The sequence below is a fragment of the Rhinolophus hipposideros genome (genome assembly GCF_964194185.1).
Source record: "Rhinolophus hipposideros genome assembly, chromosome: 21".
Taxonomy (NCBI): Eukaryota; Metazoa; Chordata; class Mammalia; order Chiroptera; family Rhinolophidae; genus Rhinolophus; species Rhinolophus hipposideros.
The window spans coordinates 17,579,267-17,601,702 of NC_138067.1; the positions used below are offsets into that span (position 1 = coordinate 17,579,267).

Sequence of the window (22,436 nt, forward strand, 5' to 3'; positions counted from 1 at the left end):
GGTTCATGTTGGTTCTTCTCTCAGGCTGTGCAGTATGACAACCACTATACCAACACCAAGTACTGCTTGTGCCAGATGCTACGAGAACAGCTGGAGTCGCCCCAGGGAAAGTTGCTCCATGCTGCCCAGTCTTCCCAGGAAATTTGGTGAGAGGGGAAGTAGGCTGTCCATTTGTCCTTGCAGACCCTGAGCCCTAAGCTGACTCTACCCGGGGACCAGTGACACAGCTTCTGGAGATTGATGTGCAGGAGTGGGGCGGTGCTATGGCTTTGCCTCACTGAAGAGGATAGTTTCAAAGCTTTGGAACTTGCTATACCTGGAGTGATCTCAGCAGCAGAGTTTCAATGACTAGGGCACGAATAGGACGGAGGAACGTGAGGGCTGGGCTTGGGAATTCCTGGGGAGGAATGAGCTTTCCCAGTAACAGATCTATCACACTCTATGCCATGAAGACCCAATGTCCAGAGAGTTAGGATTGTAGAATGGAGCCCTTGGCCTGATCCTGCACCCTCACCCCATGACTGTACAGTATGAAAGGCCTCTACTTGTTCCTCTAGACCAGGGGTGTCCAAACTGCGGCCCGCAGGCCAACTGCGGCCCGCAATCCATTTTTAATTGGCCCGCAGCAAATTCCAAAAATATATTTAGTTTACTTAAATAAACCAGGTGAGGCAATAGTACTTCACCTTGAGTGAGTAGCCCGGCTGTTTGTGTATTTTACTGCATATGGCCCTTTGTGAAAAACGTTGAAAAAAGTTTGGACACCCCTGCTCTAGACCTTCTATGGCTCCAACTCAAGGGGTTGACATTTGGAGCCCCTCACAACCTGACCTAGTGCGTGCTCTCACAGGTCCCTATTTACTTTTTCCCTCCTCCACACCTGTGCTCATACTGGGTCTTCTCTCTGAAGGCTCTCTCCCCCTCATGTTGGTTGTCTATAACCTCCCTCCTCCAAAGAAGCCTTTCTGAACCCCCAGACATCCATCTTCATGAATGTCCTCCAGCCCTCAAATGCTTCATAGAAGAGAAAGGCCTTGCCAGAACCTTCCTCCTTGTCCTGGACTTGTGGTGGTGGTTCTATCCCTACTCCACCTAGCTTACCCGGTGTAACCCAGGTGTCTTGTGAGTTCAAGAGTATAATTTTTAAGAGTATAACTCTGTAGCTCTGGGTGGTACCTCAATTTAGGTGAGGCCTAACTGCTTGTGGCTGGGGCAGGAAGTGGGGAACCACTCAGTGGTCTGGCCTCTGTCTCTTCCTCCCATGGGCCCACATGAGGATAAGGCTAGGCATACCTCCAGTGCTTGCTCAGTGTAGGTCAGCTCACTCACTGCTGGCTGGGGACACCTGCCTGTGTGCTCTTCCTTGGAAGAGAGGCTGTGCTCATGTGGTGGAGGTGACCTTTAGAACCTTTTCCACCTCGCCCTACCTGCCCTCCAGTGTCCACCCTCAGGGGCCCACATTCACTGTCCATCTGCCAGTCCAGGCTGATCCCAGGGGTGGTTAGAAGTTACCTTCTGATAGCCAGGTCAGGTCCTGGTGGTGTTTTGGTGTATCTATGGGGGGAGCATTTCTCAGTGGTGAGGCTCTGGGTTCCTGCAGTCATTCCCTGGATGCTGGCTCCACTAATTGGCTTGCCCCACTCTACTTGTCTCTCCATAGTGAGGCCTTTGGCCTTGGTGCCTTCTATGAGGAAACCACGCGAGAACTGGATGCCCGGCGGGCCGAGCTCTTAGCCAGGACCCCAGAGGAGGTGGGGGAGCCAGCTCAAGACACTTCTGGTGTCATTAAGATGGCTGTCAAGTTTGACCGGTAGGTCTCTGGCTTGGCCTCAGCTTGGGTCAGGGCCAGTGCCCTTGGGCTGCATGGGTCAGGAGGCTGGCTGCTGTATATATTTAATGACAAGCTTAGTGACAAGCTTAGTCTTTGGTTTGGACACTTGTATTCAATTTTTAGCAATCCAAAAAAGGCACTTTGGAGAAGACAGGCCCTGAAAGCCTAGGCAGTGCTGTCAGGGTTGTGCATGTTTTCCCAAGGGTAATTGAACTCTACCTTTTCCCTGACCCACCCCCTCCCACAACTCAGGTTGCGAGGACTTGTCTCCTTCTGTTCTGAAAGTCTGTGCTTTTTTTCCCTAGCCCTGAGGAACTAGCTGCCCGCAAAGAGCTCCCCCAGTCGCAGCAGGACCCTAGCCCTTATCTGACTGTGCAACCCCTGCCCACACCCACTGCCCTCACGAGCCCTGTCGTGTCCTTTCTAGCCCGAGTAGCCTCAGGCTAATTATTGCTTCAGACTGTGACACAGCTTTGATTGGGGCCTTATCCTTGTCCTCTGCAATCGGGGATCTGAGCTCTTCTCAAGTCCCTAGGCCCAGACCAGGAGCCAGACTTGTCTGGCAAGGGCTTGGAAGGAGGGGTGTGGGAACAGCTGTTGGGAAGCCATATCCAGGGAGAGCTTCAGTTGGGAAGCTGGAACACGGTGCAGACTGACTCTGAAGCCAGAGCTCACTATGTCTAACGTAGCAGTGAATCATCCTGACCCTTGGCAGACATAATTAGGGTGGGCACCGAGCTAGATCCCTGAGACGTTGTATGGCCACCTGCATTCCCCACCCTCACCCACTCCTTCCTGGTCTTGTCTTGAGAGGTAAACCAGACCTTCCTTTTGGCTGATGATGGCTATTTTCCAGGCTGGAGCTCATAGAGCTGGGAGTTCACTTCCCACCCTAATCCTCCAAGTATGCTGAAGCCCATCTTCCCTTTGGGGATAAATGCAGGTCCTTGGTGGGATAGAAATGGAGGTCAGGGGAATAGTACAGGAGTCTTAAGGCAGTAGCCTGATATCTCAGTCTCTGCAACTCCTGTCAGGAACTGAGTAGGGGCTCTGTTGAGGAATGGAATGATTATGGTGGGTGGGCCCTGACTCCTTCCGCTTCTTTCCCCAGGAGAGCATATTCACCCCAGATCACCCCCAAGATGTACCTGCTGGAATGGTGCCGGAGGGAGAAGTTGGCACAACCCGTATATGAAACAGTGAGTTCCTGGCTGTGGCCTGCCCTGCATCCAGCCCTACAGCATTCCCACAGCTGGTGCCATCACCCCCAGCATACCCACAGCTCGTATCCTGGACTCCAGGCTGCTTGGCCTGGAGCCTGGCTTTGCCCTCTGTGGACACGCAGCAGTTACTGGCGGCTGGGCCAGTTGCTGATAGTGCCTTTCCTTTGATCGTGGGCCTGTTGTCTAATTCTGGCCACTTTCATAAAACTGAACTACAGACCTAAGTAAGGGGCTGCTTGGGTCAGTGCCCGCCAGTGGTGTTGCTTAGGCAGCGGAGATGTCTCTGGAAACAGCCAATTGGCTTAGGAAGGATGCTCAAACCTAAATGTTAGACAGACACATTTTTGGACCAGGCTTCAGCCAATGGGCCCAGACATGGGGCCCCTCATTGGAAACTTGAAGATAATATTGCTTCACCTCCTTTGGCCTCCATGGCTGTGCCTCGTTTAGGTTGCTCTGTCTCTTCTGGATGGGCCTTCTGACCTCCAAGCTTGTACCTTCTGGGCCTTGTGTCTTCCTCTGCCAGAGGGATATTTGTAAAGTGAATCTCTCCTCTGTCTTCCTTGCTCACGTCCTCATCAGCTCTCCAGTGCCTTTGGGATCAAGTCCTAGTGCCTCATCAGCATAGAACACGAGCCCCCAACCTGCCTTTATGCTTCAGGTCTCATCCACTCAGCTCTCTGTCCTGCCACATCACCTGGGCTCGCTGCCAGATGTACCTTCTTTGCCCCAGTCCTGTCCCCTCTCACCCCGTTGCCATCTGGTGAACTCCTCCTGATTTTGGGGACCTGGTCCATCCAGATGTCAGTAGGAGAAGACTCCATAGTCACACACAGCCAAGGGCCCTGATGGCCCTTTGCTTAGGACCATAACAGAATGCCTGACATGCTGTGGTGTTACTGTGTATCCACCTTTCTTCTCTGGAAGGTGCACCAGACACTTCTGCTGGGGAGGAACATGTGGTACAGGTGGCCTTCCTTTGATTTTGGTGGGAAGGACTTCCTTTTCTCTGCCTTCGATGGGATCCTGGCAGGTGGGCGTCTGGGGCTTGTCCCTCTTGCCCTCATGAAGCCATCCCTGTTTCCTTCGCAATCTCTGCACCAGGTTCAACGCCCCCTGGATCGCCTCTTCTGTTCTGTTGTCACTGTTGCTGAGCAAAAGTTCCAGTCCACCTTGTGGTGAGTTTCCTGGTGGGCATGATGCTTGTGGTGGGGGGTCTGATCCTAGCATTGGCCTGGGAGGGCTGGGGGAGATGGTGTACCTCGGTAGTGGCCTCCCTGGGCGATGACTCCTCCCTCAGTTTTGTCAGAATCTGTGCCAAGGACGTTGTAGAGTCACGCCTCCCAGCCTCTAGTCTTGCAACCAGTCTGCCTCCCACCTGCCTTATTGCTGCATGCCTCATCTGCCCAGGGACAAGTCCAAGAAACTGGCGGAGCAGGCTGCAGCCATCGTCTGTCTGCGGAGCCAGGGTCTCCCTGAGGGTCGGCTGGGTGAGGAGAGCCCCTCCTTGCACAAGCGCAAGCGGGAGGCTCCTGACCAAGACCCTGGGGGCCCCAGAGCTCAGGAGCCAGCAGTGTCCGGGGAGCTGTGCAAGAAGCCCTTGGTCGCCTTAGGAAGTGGTAAAGAGAGCCCCATGGAAGGCTGGTGACCACTGTCCCTACCTTGTTCACTTCCTCCATGGGCCTGGCCCTAAGGTGACTGTGGGGACAGAGCATGAACCAGATTGGACAATTTGCTGCCCCTGCCTGACAGGAGTTAAGAGGTTCTGGCCTGGGCCATCAGCCTGGAATGGGACAAGAGGTGCCCAGGCTGCCCATCTCCCTTGGTAGGTCTGAGTAGCTGGGCCAAGTTCCCAGTGACCTCAGTATTTTCTTTGAAAACAGAGGCTTTTCAGATGGCACCTCCCCAACCTGACATTGGTACAGTGCAATAAAGACATTCTCTCTACCCTTGGTCACAGCTGGCTGCTTCAGCCTTGGGCTTCACACATGGACTGATGGCCTGACGTCATTATTCTATTTCCACCCTGAGTGCACACTGGAGCTTCCTGAAGCTTATGTCCTACCCATCCTTGTGAGGCTGGGTGGAGGTGGCGGACAGGGTATCACCTTTAATGCTCACAGGGCTTGAGCTGAGCCAGGAAGGCCAAGAAGCCCATCCTTCTACTGATGGTAAACCTGAGGCAATGGCCATCAGTTGGCTTTCCTGATGAGAGGCAATGTGGTATTTGGGGGGATGATTAGGGTATCTGGTACCACAGTAAGGGACCAGCTCAGGTGAGTGGGGTGCCTGCTCTGGGCAGAAGATGCTGGAGATTGCCGATGGCAACAATTTGGGGCCCTAGCGATTGCCCGCCCACGCCACTGCCCCCCCCACCCCCATCCCATTTGGGCCGGAAGGAAGTGGCAGATTCTCTTTAATTTCCTCCTGGCAGTGAGAAGCAAACAAACGGCTACCACAACTTGTGGGGCCACCCCCGCTTACTGGGAGGGGCGTTCTGACCAAAGGTCCCTACCCAGTGCCGCCCCTGCTTCCTCAGCTGTAAACATGCTGCTTCTCCTCCCCTTTTCCAAGCTCTGTGGGGAGGGGGGCATTCACTCTCTGGGCCAAGGCCATTTTCCTCCCATCTCCCCAGGGTCAGGTCACTGTGCCAACCAGCAGCCCCTGACCCTGCTGGCCTGAGTCAAGGTTTGGGTGGGTGAGGCGTCTCAGTTCTGGAGCCACTCCTCCCGGCACCCACATTGCTCTTCTGTATATAGGTACTGCACTACCAGTGGCCTTCCAGAGCCCATTGCTATCTGACTTTGGGCAAGTCACTTCTAGTCCTCTCTGGGCCTAAGGGCCCTCCTCTGGACAGTGGGATCACCTGTTCTCTGCTTGCTTGAGCTTGGCTGGAGGATAAAGAGGCAAGCCCTGTGATAGAGCCCTATATGGCTAATGGGGTCACTCCATGCTGAGGCTTCCTAACAAACTGCCCAGACGAGTGCTCCCAGAGAAGGGGTTCCATCCAGGAGAGGACTGAGGCTTTGTCCAATCTCAGCCATCAAGCTTTAGGCACATTTATTTCTGATATTTCTTATAAAAAAACTGTCTCAGTGAAAATGCCCCGTTTGCCTTTTCTTATACCCTGACTGGAACAGGGCAGACAGAGAGGCCCCAGTAGACTCCCCAGGCATACTGAGTCAGTCAGAGCTTGTGGGAGGACCCTGTGTGGGCCAGGCATCCAGTCTTAAGATCCACTTCCAGGGTGGGATTGGGCTTTGTTGTCTGATCTCTTTGCCCACCATTGTGGTTTCCAAGGGACACCACTTTTCCGGCAGTCAGGTTCATTTCTGGGCTATGGAGGAGAGGCAGGGGTAGAGGTCAGCTGCTAAGATACAGGCTGGAATGTGGGGACTGAGGGCCCAGGAAAAGCATTGGGGAGAGGGTCATTCACAGGAGAGCAGGTAAGAGAGGGCTAGTGCATGTTCCATGACTAAGACCCTAGCTGAATATGTTGGTCCACAAATGGCCTTGCTTTAGCAAACCTCAGTGATGCCTGCCCTGGTTTCAGAGTGACCTGCCAAAGACCTGGGACCAACTAGGGGGGCCGAGTCAGGTCTGAAAGCTCCACCCACTGTTCTCACCATGCCCACCTTAAACTAAGGCCACTTAAGACACCCAAATCCCTCTCTGGATTAGTGGCCACAGCACTTACCATCCATTCCAACCACCTTGATTAAGGACTTCCTCTTAGCTCATCACATGTTGGGGATAAATGGTTTTGATACGAACACGAGAGGGAGGGATGAGTAAGGCCAGAAAGCATGGCAATTCTGAAGACCACAGCAAGCAGACTGAACTTGTGCAGATAAGTGGGGGACCTCTTACCCGTGCAGTCCTGCACTCTTAGTTCTTTCCAGGTGTCACTCCTGTTCAGAACTTTTCCATCGCTCTCCACTGCCCTCTGGATCAAGTCCAAACTCCTTAGCTTAGCATTTGAGGACAAAGTGCTGACCCTGTCTTCTCAGCACTCTGTGCTGACTTCAGCAACTATTTTATTTGATTGTAGGTGGCTGGTCCCATTGCCTCTGCCAAGATTGGGAGTTGCTCAAGGGCAGCCCTTGTGTTCCCTATAGGCAGCCTTGGCATGGGGGTGGGGAATAGGCACAGAAGAACCAAACAAGAGCTTGGACATGAGGGAAGTGGGGGGGGGGGTGTGGCATGGAGAGGAATAAGTTCTCTAAACTCTTGACTTTCCTCCAAGGCTCCTGTTTCTTCTAATGTGGAACAAGGAGGGCTGGACTGGGTTAAACTATACAATCCCATGGCTCAGGCCACAGAAGAGCCTTCAACAATGGGGGCTCAGAGCCAGACTAGTGGCAGCTGATGAAATAGATGGCTTTCCCTAAATATCAGGCCTAACTGGCATTCACACAGGAGGGAGAGGAGGTGTACAGGGACCCAAACAGTTTTTGTCCACCAGCCAGCCCAGTCTGGGGTTCTATCTACTGCACGGATTCCCTGCACTTCATGATTTCACAGGGATCTCAGAAGGCTGGAGGCGAGTCAGATGGCCTCCTGCCATCTAAAAGAGCTTTGGAGGTATCCTGAGGATGAGCTCATCGGGCAGGTCCTGGTCCTAGCTGAGGAAAAGGACTGGAGAGAGAGAGAGAGTTTGTGTGTGTGTGTGTCTGTGTAGAGCTCCCAGCCATTTCTGTCTTTCTTACAAAGTTTGGGCCCACCCCTGCCCTAGCCTGCATCACTCCATGATGAATTCTCAGTTTTCTCCAGACCATAAACTTTCCCCAAGACCTGACCCCTTCTAAGTTTTCTCCAGGTGCACAGTTGCTAGGAATACAGGTGCCATCACTGAGCATTTGATAAATAAATAGTTGAATTTTTCAAGCCATCTTACAGCTTCTTTGGTCCCTTCCTGGCAGTGGGGCTGGCAAGCCCAGGATCTCCCTCTTGCCTTCCTCCTGGCCTGGCTAGTTGACCCCCTGGTTCAGGTAAAGTCATGTCCAGAGAGCAGAGAGGCTAGATAAAGGTCCCTTTTCTCATCCAGTTGATAACCTGGGAGGTATGTATGTGTAGGGCCAGGGGGACACATCCTGAAATTGCATTAAGTTTTATGGGGAGGGGGAGGTGAACTGGCCACCCTTCTGGGACCTTTTACTATACCAGGGTCATGTTACATGTACTAATTGGCAAGCCAAGCATCTGCCTGGGGCAGAAGCCTGCAAAGTTAGTGTGGGTTTTGGCTTCTTAAGTTCCACATTCATCCCCTCAAGGTTGGAGATTCTTTGAAGGCAGGACAGCTTATTGGGAGGATGTTACACCCACTTAATGCCATTTGCTCCCTCCTCTACCATTGTTATTTTCTCTTGCCTCTAACCCCCCAATCCAATCCAGTGATTCATCTAGAATTCTGAACATGGAAGTCCCCTGCTCTAAAGCCCTCTGTGGCTCCTTACTGCCCTCAGGATAAAATCCAGATACCTTGCAGTGGCTTGCAGCACTGTCCATTCGTCCAGCCTTACCTTTGGCTTCTGCTCACTGCAGGTACTACCTTGGTCTCCAAATCTTTGGAAATCTGTTCTCTATCTGGAACCGTCTTCCTCACCTCTTGTCCATCTCTCCAATTTGTACTTAGCCCTGTGGAGGACCTGTAGCCAGGGGGATTATAAACCTTCTCAGCTCCTGGCACAGCCCTAATCTCTGCATGGTCATTATAGCTACACTGGCCTCTCCCACACCCCTGAAGGCAGACTAATTTACCTCTGTCCCCAGGTCTAGTACAGGTATGGGTACAGAGCACCAGCTAAGAGAAATTTTCTGACCTCAGGGATGAACCAATCCAAGATAAACGTTTCACCTGCTCTGGACGTTCCCTGTCCTCCTGACCTAAGGCCTAAGGCTCCTTGGTAGCTCTGGTATCATTTTTTGAGATGTCTCTGCAAGGCCCTACATCTTGCTCCTCTTCTCCCAAGGGCTTTTTGTGGGCAGTGTGGGATGTGCCTGGGCCCTTGCACTTGCACCTAAGCTCTGAGAAAGACAGCGTTGTGGGTTCCTCCACAATGCGCTAGTAGGGGTGCTGGAGCTAGAGGAGTCGGTCACTTTTGCCTCTCCCAGCTCGCAATCCACACAGCCTTGGAGCAGCCCTAAGTAAACAAGCCAGGCTCAGCGTTCCCGGGCACGGCCTCCACCCCAAGTCCCAGGAGGAGACGTTTTAGGTCGTCTGGTGGTGGTGGTGGTGGGGGAGTACACAGGCTTGCTGAGAAGGGGCCAAGACCGAAAACGGTTCTCTAGGCACTGTCATTTCCTCGCCACGAACGCCACTCGGTTTGGGTAGCACGATCCCTCCTACTTTAATGGATGTGCACTGGGGTGCAGAGACCAGAGACCGAAAGTGGCGCGATTTCTCGACGGGCATTTTCGTTCAGTCTCCCCAACTTCTGGCAGGGGACAGACCCTGCTCGTCGGGTTTTGCTGAAGACTTGATTCGCCGGTTGTCCTCGAGGGAGCAGCTGCTAGGCCAGCTCGTCGGAACAGACAAAGGCTCAGCCAGCGAAGTGCGGGACCCGCCCCATAGGGGTGGGTATACAGAGGAGGGGAAGATCAGATTCCGGACTTGTAGCGCAGCCCAGGTCTTCTCTGGCTGCGCGCCATCCTAGCTGGAGGCTCGGCCCGGTCCCCACCTTATCGAGACCCCGCCATTAGGGTTGGAGTTGGGGGTGAGGGTGTGAGTGTTAGCCACATAACCCTCCAGGGCACTGGTACCTTCTCCAAATCCAGCCAACCGAAGTAACACTGCAGCAGCTCGTCACCGAACCTATAACCTCAGGGCTCCCGCTCCCCTTCCTCGACGTGAGCTCTTCCCATTAAGGAAAGGGACCTTCTTTGATTGGCCGGTGGTGGGCTCCTCAATCCAATTGGAAAGGGCTATCGACCCCACACTAGGGTGCGGGGGTCTGTTTTAGAAGGAGTTGAGGAGGGCATTAGAGGCCAAACTACAACTCCCAAGAAGTAGCGGGGCTATCCAGCTCTGCATATTTACGTGACTTCCTTCTCCGGGAGAGGGAATCACGCGGTAGGCCTGTGAGAGGGCGGTGCCATCGGGCTAGTCCGCGGCGACAGTGCCCTATGGGTGGCTGGGTCGGATGGGCGCGCGGTAGGGGGCGGGGTCGGGCGCGCGGCGCGGCGCGGGAGCGCGCCGGCGGCGGCGGCGGCTGTAGCGGGGTGGGGAATGTTGGCTACATCCACTGTGGCGGCTTAGGCACCAGCGGCTAGCAGTGGCGGCCGCTCCTGGTGCGGTTCGGCGCGCAGCCAGCTCTTGAGTTCGGAACGGTGTATTCGGCGCCGCGGTTCCCCGCCCGGAAAGTTTGTCGCGGAGCTGCGACCTCCTGGCCGGCGCGGCCCGGCATGAAGCGGCGCTGAGGAGCCGCCGCCGCCGCCGCCGCCGCCTGAGGAGGAGCCGCACCACCCTGGGCCACGCCGATGACTACTGCAAACTGTGGCGCCCACGACGAGCTCGACTTCCAACTCGTCTTTGGCGAGGACGGGGCGCTGGCGCCGCCGCCCCCGGGCTCGCGGCCTGCAGGTGGGTGCCGGGCCGGGCGGGACCGAGGAGGGGCGTCCGCTCTTCTCGCTCGCACGAGCTCGCCCTTTCCCTGGTCCCTTGATTGTCTGGGTTCTGGTAACACCCTGTGTGCGTGTGTGTGGTGAGTGAAGAGCGAATTTAAATCGCTGAGGAGGCGTGTGGGTCGCAGCGACGTGGAAGTGGCCGCGGGCTTGGCTGGAAGCGAACTAGTGGGGAATTCGACCCCGGGACGCCTGTGGCCAGTGGTCGCCTGGGGTTTGGAGGCCGAGGATCAGTGGCGTCTGTTTGTCGCTGCTCTGCCGGCGTGGTGCGGAGAAAATGTCCCTGTGAAGTGTAAGCGCATTTGGTTTTTCATCTATTCTTGGTTTTTAAAAATATTTGAAAGATGTGCATTCTTGAAGTGTAGGAGCTCTCTCAAATTCGTGCACATGTCTGTTAAATCTACGTTGCTGGGAGAGTAGTGCTATTGTATTAAGTTCCACTTGTGCAAGTTTATGGCCCACATTTAATTCGAAGTGTAACTCATAACGGGACTTTCTCAAAACTAGGTTTCTTTTCTTGAGCAAAGTGTTTGGAAAGATTAAAAGAAAGTGGGTTGCCTTGTTCATAATTCTCCTAGAAAGTTCTGGAAGTCAATTTTGATTTTAAGCAAAAGCTCACCTCAGAAGATGTTTTAAAGGAGATTGTGAGTTGGGAAGGCTGGGCACCAGAATGCTTGGAGGTCAGACCAATCAGGAAATAGAAACAGGATGGCTGGGGACTTAGAGCTCTCCTGTGACCTGGTTTGGAATACTGTGGTTCATTAAGTTCACTTTCCCTATTACATATGCAGGCGAACTTCAAAAGGGAGATGGATAGGACTAATCTCTGTTTATTCTTTCCGGGTATTAGGTGAATTAGTTCATGTTCATATTGATACTCAACAGACAGTTCTGTAGAGTTGCGTTGAAAAATCTGAACGTGAGGCAAAAGATTCTTTGGGCAGTATTTAGTATTTGTCTTATCAGTCCTTTTGGTCTTTATTTGTTAGATGTCTTTTTCAACATAAATAATGTATAAGTTGTTTGTTGGTTGTGTTTATTTCAATTCCACTGACATCATTTGAACACCTATTATGTTGAAGGTACTGTTAGGTACTTCTGTAGTGTTATGATGCAAAAAAGACTGAGGTCCCTCAAAAGGTGGGAAATGGGGGGGAGGGGCACATAACCCAAATAACTGTGCTACTAGGCAGAGAAGTATCATATCATCATGTAGATAGAGATTTCACATACATCCAAAATATTGAATAATATTTAAAACCTATGAAAACATTTTTTTTAAGAAATGATTTTTGCCTCAAAAGCCCCCAAAGCATTTTGATGTTAAAATGAGTCTAGATGGAGTTAAGGTTTGAAATTTGATTTATAACTGAAATTCCCAAAGTTAAACTTGGGCAGTTTTATTTGTGATAAAAAGTTCACTTTAAAATATTCTAGTAGCTATTTTTTTAAAGTTTTTTTTTTTTTTTAAATTAAGGTGAACTACACATGACATAAACCATTTTAAAGTGAATGACTCAGTGGCATTTAGTGCATTCACAGTGTTGTGCAACCACTGCTTATATCTAGTTCCAAAACATTTTCATCACCCAAAAAAGGAAACCCCGCACCCATTAAGCAATTGCTCCTTGTTCTCCCTGGTCCCTTCCCAGTCCCTGGCAGCCCAGTCCCCAATCTGGGATCTGTCTCTATGGATTTATTCTGGATATTTCATATAAATGGAATCATATACATGTGTGACCTTTTGTGTCTGGCTTCTTTCATTTAGCATAGTTTTTGTGTGTGTGATTCAACCATATTGTAGAACATATCAGTACTTCATTACTTTTTATGGCTGAATAATATTCTATTGTATATATTTCCTAATTTGTTTATCCATTTATCCATTGATGGACATTTGAGCTGTTTCTACCTTTTGGCTATTGTGAATAGTGCTGCGGTGAACACCTAATAGCTAATTTTTAAATTCAGTTGAGAAGGATATGTTATATATTCAAAGCCAAGGTTTCACAATTATTGGTTTACAAAATTAGTTTCCATTTTAATAAGCATAATTATGTTTGTAGTTTGAAGGAACTAAGTGGATTAACTGACATGGTTTTAGGATAATAAGATGCAGTAAAGTGGGCCATGAGAATAAAACTGCTTGGTAGAATTCAGGTCAGTATTGGGTTATATCAGTGTTTTGACATGTTTTTGGCTTTTCTTCCTTATTGGAATGGAAGTTCTGTAAGAGCAGGGATAATAGCATCTACATCTTGTTCATACTTGTGCCTAGCACAGTACCTTTAACATAGGCACCCAATATTTGTTGAATTAATGAATAAATTCTGCTTAAGTTTTGAGTCAGTGCTCACTTTTTTTAAGGGTGGTAGAGGAAGTTGATGAGACTTGTTTCAGTTCTTTGGTTTTTATTGGTCAGATCCATAAGGCAGCAGATCTTGGTAATTTTGGGCTGTAGTTTTTCCATCTCCGAAGATTTAAGAGTACTTGTATCACATCTAAATTTCCATACAGAAGGTTTTTGAAATATATTTGGGGAAGAGGAGGTTAGAGGATGGAGACCGAGGATAATAAGCCAAGGGGCTGATTAGTGAATGTCCTAAACAGGCTTGTTAAAGTACAGATTAGATGATTTGATGATTTGACACTTGTTAATGTCAGATATTGTGACTGACTTTTTAAAATTACTGCTTACCAAGGTGTTTTGAAATTTTTCCTACTGAGGAAAATTTAAGGCCCTGGAGTCTTTACCTTTTTTATTTTTTACTATGAGGACAATGCTAGCTTTGATTTTTCCATTTAATAATGAATCAAACTATTTTGTTTAAACTTTGTTTTACTACCTAGCTTCAAAATGAGGATATACCTCAATAGTAAATAGAGAATTTAAAATTGTCAGTTATTTAATGTAGTGTGTTAACATAATTTGCCATTATAAAGGGCAAGTTCTGGTGCTCTATTTTAGTGTACTGATTGTATATCTCTAGTAGTTTGATGTTATAATAATCTTTACTTTTCAAATTCAGAGTTTCATTCTCAGGGTTTGCTCATTACTAAATAATGAGAATCGCTGGGAGGAGTGTGTGCTATACTGTGTGTAGTATCTTATGTACTGGCACTTTTTAAAAGGGAAGAAATAAGTTACGTATAATATGTATTTTTGTAATAAATTTACTTTATGATAAAATGTGTGTAATTCTGTCAGTATCACTTTAATACCCAACTTTTTCATACGTGAAGTTGAGGAACTTTTCCTAGATCATTGTCTAGTCTTTAATTTGTAGGTTTTTACTTTGTTCAGTGCTTGGAAATCTGATTCATGTGTATTGACTGTCTTAAATAATTTTATTTTCTCACTTTTCTGTTTTTATTGATAATTTTTACTCAACGTTTTTGGCTTATCTTATATTAAATGATATAATGTATCTAAAGCTCTTGGCACAGTCTTTGGTCCAGTGGTGCTCGTTAGTGGTGGTAGTTTACATTTCTTAAAAAAAAAACACACACACACAAAAACTGATGATAGGTTATTTTTCACTTCCTCCTCTTTCCTAGACCCTTTCCCTATACTAAACTAAAACATACTAGCGATGCAGTCATTTAAACCTTACTTAGATGAGTTGGAATGTGTTTTTGACATTTTTATTTTATCCTTTTCTATTATTCTTTTCAATTTTATCTCATATCTTACTAAATATAAGTACTGAAGGTCATTCACTTTTAATTGTTTTTCTGCTTTCTTGAATTAAGTTGTTACTGACTCAGAATGGTGTGAAAGATGGTTGATTTGCTAACCATATTAAGTATAATTAGATATTTAAGTCAATATGAAAAAAGGGAAGTTGTTTGTATGATTTTCTGTAGAAATTTAATGGTGTGCTTGTATAGCACATTAGATTAGGTACTGTAAAGGAGGATTTGGTTATTGCTGTGCCTTATTTTCATGCCACAGGTCAGCTTTTCCTTTGGACTTGAATGCAGTGAGGATATGTATTAGGTGACTGAGTCAATGATAAACATTTCACTATTTAACTTGGAAGAATAATTTAATATTCTGTTTCTTTGACACTTTTCCAGATAGGGTAGGGAGAGGATGGTCCTGGAGGTATTAGCAGAATTTTGTGATGGAGATTAGTGAATAAATGTGTTTTAGTGAGTATGGGAAAAATTGAAGAAAAAAATTCCATGTCTTATTGTTCTGTTAAAACTTACTGTTTTAAGAGTATTTGCTACGCCTGCATTTTCTTAGGTTTTCCCATTTGTCAATACAGAAGGGATATTTTGGCAAATATTCTAAAATAATAGCAGAGGTAATAGTGTAGTAGTTTTATTAGATGATACAAAAATTAAAACTTGGGTATTATGCACGTGACCAAGAAATCGTGGGGGCCCAGTACTGTATCTTAAGCATTTAAAGGCATTTAAAATAGTAATTTAGGGGACGTTGTAGAATCAACTTATTATGACTTGCTTTTCTGTGGCATCCAATGAACTTTGCCTAAAATTATACAGGTATGTATTTTTATTGAAGGCATACCTCCAAGCTCTGCATATGAGTTTTTGCTCTATATTTATTTTTTCAATGAAGTGTGATCATAAGGACATTTTTGTAGAATTCGTTTTTCTGCAGAGAAAGTGATAAAATACTGATATATAAAATGGAAACCTTTTAAAAGCAGACAATGAGTTGTGATACTGATTGTGAAGTTTAATATGTCCTTTACTTTCCTTCTTAGTATTGAATAGTTGATGATTCAATATAGTGAAGTTTTATTTTAAATAAGAGGTGGGGTTGAGGAAGCCATAATACAGTAAAGTCAATTGCAATACTCTTAAGAGATAGGAAACCTGAGTAGGTTGAGCCTCATTTGATAGTAAGTGGTAGTTTGCTCACAGCAGTAACATAAATAAGGGAGGTGTTGTCTAAAGCTGTCCTGGTGGGTCAGGGGAGTAGACACAGCCGACTTGGCAGTAAGCCTGGCTTCTAAAACAAAATCCAAGTCATCAAATTTGCCCAGGCATGCCATATGAGGTTCAAGTAACAGTGGAATTTAAGAGGAGTGAGTTTGTTCAGGGAGGCTTAGGAGAGTCACAAGCAGGAGCAAGCTTTCTTAACGGCCATAATTTAACTCAAACATAGCATGGGTCTGCATATATTTCAGCATTTCTGGTAATGTTTATATAATTATACTGTGTGACTCTCACCTGTTTGCCTGAATTAAGGAAACTTTAGAAGAGAGGAACAGTTGGACCTTTTAAGATTTGTAGTATGGTCTATGAATTGTCTTTGAATTGATAGCTGAAATTGAATCATTGGGACAGTTCTAGTTAACATACTGGTATTCCTGGGTATAAGGGAACTACGTGTCTGAAAGCCTGAAAACCCCAGGTACACTGGAGAAGTAACTTGAAGGCTTCATTTTCCTACAAAATGTACAGTTTCAATATGTCTTATTTTACAGAAGCAGGTGAGAGTTTTAATATTTTAAAATATGCTTTCAGTGTCTTAAAATAAATTTTTATGTTTCCTAATTTTGTGTTACATTTTCATCAACTTTGGTGTTTAATTAAAAAATAGGTAGGATTATGTCAGCTTTGAAATTACAACTTATTTTTAGTAATATAGATTTGTATCATATTAAAAATATTTCTAAAAGCATTTTTTTTCCATCAAGGTAATCATTGGCCAGAACACTTAAATGGACAGTTTGTGAGTTGTACTTATATGTAAATATTTTTCAATATTGCTTTAAAATAAAAAAGGTTGTTAAAAATGGCATTCAGAATAAAATATTCAAAAATTGCTGAAACTAGATAATGGGTATGTGGGAATTCATTATAGTAGTCTCTGTTCTTTTGTGTATGTTTTAAAATTTCCATAATAAAGTTTTTAAAAATGACATTCAAAAATTCGTCAAGCTCTTAAAGGTGCTAGATTTGGATAGGAAAAATGCTCACTTTAAAAAATAGCATTGTGAAGTTAATAGGATTTGCTGTTGCATATAATTTTAAACTGGTTTAACAAACAAAATAAAAATTAGTTGTGGTATGTCTGATTTAGAAAACCCATTTCTCTCTGGGTAGTATTAGCAATAGGGTGATGAGGTGAGTTGGCGGTGCACATAAACAGGAAGTAGACTAAACTTAATAATATTTAGGAATTTTTTAATTTTTAAAATATTTCTAAGCAGTAATTATATAGGGTCAGAAAAATTCACTTATTGTTTAGCAATTTAAAGACTTGAAATTATTTTTAAAAATTTAAATGTTTGGTCATGTTACTTGTATTCATCAGTCTAATATTTATTGAGAATTGTCAATTCACTTGAACTTTTAAATTTATGATGAAATGAAAGTGGAGAATCTAGTCTTAATTTTAAGACTAGATTTTTAATCTTACTATATAATTGGTGGATATTAACTCACAAAAAAGACAAAATCTTTTGATTTGTGAACATTTCAGAGCAAATAAGTTCTGAAATTTAAATCTTATATTTTGCCATTTGTGAGATCATGTTGAATACTAAAGGAATACAAGTTTTAACTTGTCCTTTATTTAAGGAAAGTCTTTGGGGAAAATAAAGCATTCAGAAAGTTTTGTCTAAATGTTACTTTTAATTTTTTATTGCAACATAAGAAATTAAGGAAACTTGATATTTCCTCTGCTCGCAACACTTATTTATAGTTTTCCTTTCAGTGAAGTTTCTTCAATTAAAAATGACATTCAGAAATTATTGAAGTTAGATGATAATATATGGGGACTCATTATACTATACTTTCTGAGTTTGAAAACTTTCATAATGCAAAGTTTTGAAACCTTTTTACCAAGATACAGCGTAAGAGCTACTTAACATTTCAACCTAGCACAAGCATACATGTTTATACACATAGAACTGAGATAGAAATTTCAGATAAAACAGCATTTACCTTTACGCTATGACGTTACTCTGACATTTTCTTTTTCAAATATTGAAAAATTGGTCATGACTCACTAATAGATCACTACCACCAGTTTGAAAAACAGCTCTAAGAGACGCTTTCATGGTTCTAATTATATTAAAACTGGTCATTGAGATGTTCTTGTTATTCAAACCGTATTTCCCATATCTGCAGTTCTTTAATACATTTTTTAAAAATATTTTTTATTGAATTAGCTTATTGCTGACTTTTATTGGGTTAGGTGATTGCTAAATTTTGCTGCTTCCTGAAAATGTGTTGTATCTCCGTGGCCAAAGTCCAGTCTTGGTCTCCTCCTGTTTGGATTTGTGTAATTTTTTGTTCATATTTTATTCCCCAAAATTCAGTTTTGAAAGTCATAGGTAAGGTTATCTTCAATTTCTGCTCCTTTGCATCTGTAACCTGCTTCCTCATTGGTCTTCCTCATTGTACTCCACCTATTTTATATCCCTCACTCTGTATGTCGTGTCAAATTCATCATCTATGATTTTATTCATTTTTTTTTCCAGTCCCAATGTAAAGCCTTTCCCTACCATTTGTCTGGACTGCCTCTGCGATCCACATGTTGTTTCGTAGTCTTTCTCTATTGTGAGGCAATCGTGAAACATGATTTTGAGGTAGTACTGAACTCTAGGTCTGGGTTCTAGATTTGTGTCTATTGCTGATTGTGATATTGCTAAGAAGCACGGAGGAATATTTTCAGGCTAATTCAGTCCTTTCACTTTATCAGAGGAAATTGAGGTTCAAGTTGACTGTCCCAGGGTCATTTAACTAGTTAGTTGCAAAACAGACACACCCAGGACCTCTGACTCCCCGGCCTTTGTTCTCTCCACTAAATTGCTGAATTTATGCTTGAAAATCCTAGTTTTTCACAGCCTATAATTTCGATCATTTTTGTAACTATTTCTTTTTTGTTTGTATTCTGTTAGGTAAATATTTAATTCAGTGTTACTGAGTACCTATTATGTGCAGGTATTTTAATATACATTGTCTCCAAGTCTCATGATAACCTGAAAAGGTAGGTATTTCTATTTTATACCTGAGGAAACATAAATGCAGAGAGAATCGACCATCTAGAAAGTAGAGGAGTTGGTATTTGAACCTTGGTTTTCAGACTTGGGGCTCTTTCTACTATGCCTTTTGCCTCTCTACTCCCAGTAAGAGTTTAGTACAGAAATATTCCGTTTTTCCTTTGGTGAAACCAATACTTAACGTGTATGACGAACACATGGGCTCAGACATATCTGAGCCAGGGCTTACAAGTTACACATGTGTTCCTGCGACTAGATTTTCTGCTTTTGGCTCAAAATGGCTGTTTGAGGGATGCCTCTTACTCCTTGCCTGCTATAGAAAACTTTAAATGATAACAGTGATACAGCCAGGCCAGTAGAGGATACTGTACATCTAATTGTGTTAGGCCCACATTTGGGTCTTTTGGGCCTCTTCTCTGCTTCCTTGTGGATATGGAGGTAAAGCGGTTATGTAGTTTGAGGGTTTAAGAACTAAGGAGTTGGCCTTTCTCATTGGCAACTCCCTCCCAAGTTGTGCTGTGTAGCGTCTGATTTGTGACCTTTGCAGGTTATTTTGCACTTCAGATTTAAAATTTAAAGCATTTTTTTAGTTTTGTCATCAAAATTGCCCTAAGCCTAAATGAGGGGAAAGTTCAGAATTTTAAAAATGCTAAATTACTTGTTAGGGCAGGTTTTTTTGTTTTAACATTTTGCTTTCACATGCTCCAAAAGATACATGAGTACTGTTTATTTCTTGGTTGAATTTGGAACCCATGTAAAACTGCTCTATCTTCTATAGCCACTAACACTGACACACATTGTTTTTCCTTGATATTTTGGTCAATTTGCCATCAGTCACTTATTTTTATCTCCCAAGATCAGTATTACTTGTTGGGCTTCTCTGTCTACTACCCATTTCTTTTTACACACACCCAGTTGTCGCTGAGCTTTACCAAAACTCTCCTTTTCAGAGCAAAGGCAAGAAGTCTCTTTTGGTACGCTACCTAGTAAATGTTGACTGATCGCTGTTTTGAAACTTTTGTTGATTTTTTATCATCTGATCACTATTAGAAAGAAATAGTAATACTTTAAGTTTTCTGGTTTAAACATATGCAAACAGTTATATTTGGGGTTGACATTTGGTAGGAGAAGGGAAAGAGACACAAACACTGGCTTCACGTGGCTCTTTAAAAGTAAAGAAGGATTTTTCCAGAAGCCTATAGCAAACTTAACCTCTCATTTCATTTACCAAAATTGGGTTACTTTCCCTTTCCTAAATTAGTCACTGGTAAAGACTGATGGAATTATTCTTAGCCACCCAGGCCCATCCCTTGGCTTGAGATGTGGTTGGCTTACCCTGAAGCATATGGCTACGTGGAAAAGGAGTGGATACATGGAAGAAAATCTGTTAGGGAGGAAGGAGAAAATAGATTCTGGGAGGGTGCGGTGGTGTGTGGTGTGTGTGTAATCAGCCAACAGAATCCTTGGCACTTACCGTGTTTCCCGGAAAATTTTACTATAATACTGTAATATAAGACCAAGTATAATATAACGTAATGTAATGTATAACATAATAACATCTTACATAATATAAGACCGGGTCTTATATTAATTTTTGCTCCAAAAGACACATTAGAGCCGATTGTCCAGCTAGGTCTTATTTTCAGAGAAACATGGTACTATCCACAGTATGCTGCCAGTTGAGAGACTTTAAAATGTAAATGCTACTTATACTATGTAATTACTTTTTCTGGCACTGGCTTTTTCTCTTGCTGTGTAAAAGTTCTTGGGGGTGGAAATGGGAGTCTAAGTGCAGAGAAAGTCAGAGGATGAGGTGTGGCTAGTAGATTTCTATGAATAGTGAGCTTGGTGTCTGGTGAGTGGGATATATGGGACACCAGATTTGTGTTCCTTGTATGGTTCAAGTGGGATCAGATGATCCTGCAGACATACAGAAGCATACAGAGTCAGCTAGTAAAGCCGATCCTGATTTTTCAAAATAGAAAGAATAAAGCATTTTTAAAATGCTTTTTAAAGTGTTTTATTTTACTCTTTCCCTTTAAGGCTAGTCCAAAAAGAACTAGTATTTGTTAAATGATAAAATAGAAAGATATGCACTGGGAGACCAGACAGGAACATTGTATAAAATCTTAGACTAACTGAGAAGGAAGTGACCTCAGGACTGTTAGCTGAGTGAACATACTAAGCCATTCAATCTTTTAATAAAATTTATTGTGTCAGTTTATTGGAGTTGACAAGTAAATAATACAGGTACAGAGAAGGCATAAATGAAAAAGAGCATAAGTGAAAAAGAGCTTAACTTTGAGAAATCAGAAAAGAGGTCACAATTGAACTGAATCCAGTAGAATGAGTTTCCTAGGTAGACAAGGTAGGAAATAACATTTCAAGGTAGGAAATAACAAGGTAGGAAATAACATTTCAGATCCATTGATGACCACAACCAAAGACACAAGTTAGCACAGTCCTTTAATTGGAAAGGTTATAAAGATCAAATTATAGTATCCAGATGTGGCTGGAGATGGAGAACTTAATTGTGCTGTAGTGAGGAGTTTGGATTTTAGACTGAAGACCGCAGGGAGCCATTGAACGATTCCAAACTGGGCAGGAATGTCAGATTCGTGGATTAGATCACTCTGCTGCACTGTTGATAATGGATTGAGGAAGGCAGAACTGGAGATGGGGGCAAATATATCTGAGAAATGATAAATAAAGGCAGAGGAGTAGAGGTGACAAGGTGGGAATAAAGCTGAGATAGATTTAGAGGAAAGAAATCAGTAGGACCTGGTATTGATTGAGTAAGGAGAGGAAGGAGGCTAGGATTCTCTATTTTTCTGGTTTGGGTCAATTGTGGCAGGAGAAGCAAGTTTGGAGGTGAGGAGAGAGAGAGGGAGAAGATGGAATTTAATCAAGTGCGTGTCGGGCACTATGAAACGTCTGGGAGATGTATATATCATTTTACTAGAATGATAAAGCGTGTAGAGGAGTAGACAAAGTAAAAGGGAGAGTTTGGGCTTCTGAGGGGTGTAAATTGTGGAAAGGTGACTAGGAAGTGTATGATAAATAAGGGTTGTTTAGTACGATTTGTTATTCAGATAAGTGTGGTTCTCCTTTTCCTAGTTCTACAGAGGGAACACCTTTATAAATGGAAATTTATATCACCTTTATGGAGGGAAATTTATGCCCTGCTTTTAAGCAGAAAGAGAGTAGAGAGTTCTGTGTCTGCTATTTTTCAGTTGCCTTCAGCTCAAGTAATCCTTATGCCAAAGTGGCATGTTTTGATGTGGCATATTCTGATAACTTCAAAAATAAGCTGTACTTATTTAAAGTGTACATTTTAATAAGTTTTGACACACCTATATCTATGAAGCTTTCACCACTTTCAAGATAGTGAACATATCCATCACTCCCCAAAGTTTCCATGTAATCATTCCCTCCCACTCACCTTTCCCCAATCACTGAAGTCACTATAGAAAACATACAAATGGAATCATGAAGTATATACTCTTTTTTTTTGTCTGGCTTCTTTCATTTGGCATTATTTTGAGATTCATCCATGTAATGAGGTTATTCATTTTTATTGGAGAGTTGTTTCCATTGTATGCATATACCTCAATTTGTTTATCCATTCACCTCTTGGTGGATTTTTAGATTGTTTCCAGGTCTTCACTATTATAAATAAGGCTGCTATGAGCATTCATCCATAAAGGGCTGTGTGTGGACACATTTCTTTTACCCTTGGATAAGTACCTAGAAATGAAATGATTGGAG

The 22,436-nt window shown here is 44.3% G+C and overlaps 2 protein-coding genes across 3 annotated transcripts in view; both read left to right on the plus strand.

The window, feature by feature from the left end:
- DUS2 (dihydrouridine synthase 2) overlaps positions 1 to 5,046 on the plus strand; it is a 34,443-nt gene extending 29,397 nt beyond the window's left edge. The window contains exons 13-17 of one of the 2 annotated variants that reach the window (XM_081031686.1): positions 25 to 146; positions 1,661 to 1,810; positions 2,943 to 3,030; positions 4,159 to 4,232; positions 4,465 to 5,046. In XM_081031686.1, the coding sequence (XP_080887812.1) occupies positions 25 to 146; positions 1,661 to 1,810; positions 2,943 to 3,030; positions 4,159 to 4,232; positions 4,465 to 4,702 (672 nt within the window). In that variant the 3' untranslated portion in view covers positions 4,703 to 5,046. The remainder of the gene's footprint in view (positions 1 to 24; positions 147 to 1,660; positions 1,811 to 2,942; positions 3,031 to 4,158; positions 4,233 to 4,464) is intronic. The other variant, XM_081031687.1, reaches the window with a different exon arrangement.
- Positions 5,047 to 10,222: 5,176 nt separating this feature from the next.
- NFATC3 (nuclear factor of activated T cells 3) overlaps positions 10,223 to 22,436 on the plus strand; it is a 96,616-nt gene continuing 84,402 nt past the window's right edge. Inside the window, 1 exon segment of the mRNA XM_081032659.1 lies at positions 10,223 to 10,636. Within this exon segment, the coding sequence (XP_080888785.1) occupies positions 10,534 to 10,636 (103 nt within the window). The 5' untranslated portion in view covers positions 10,223 to 10,533.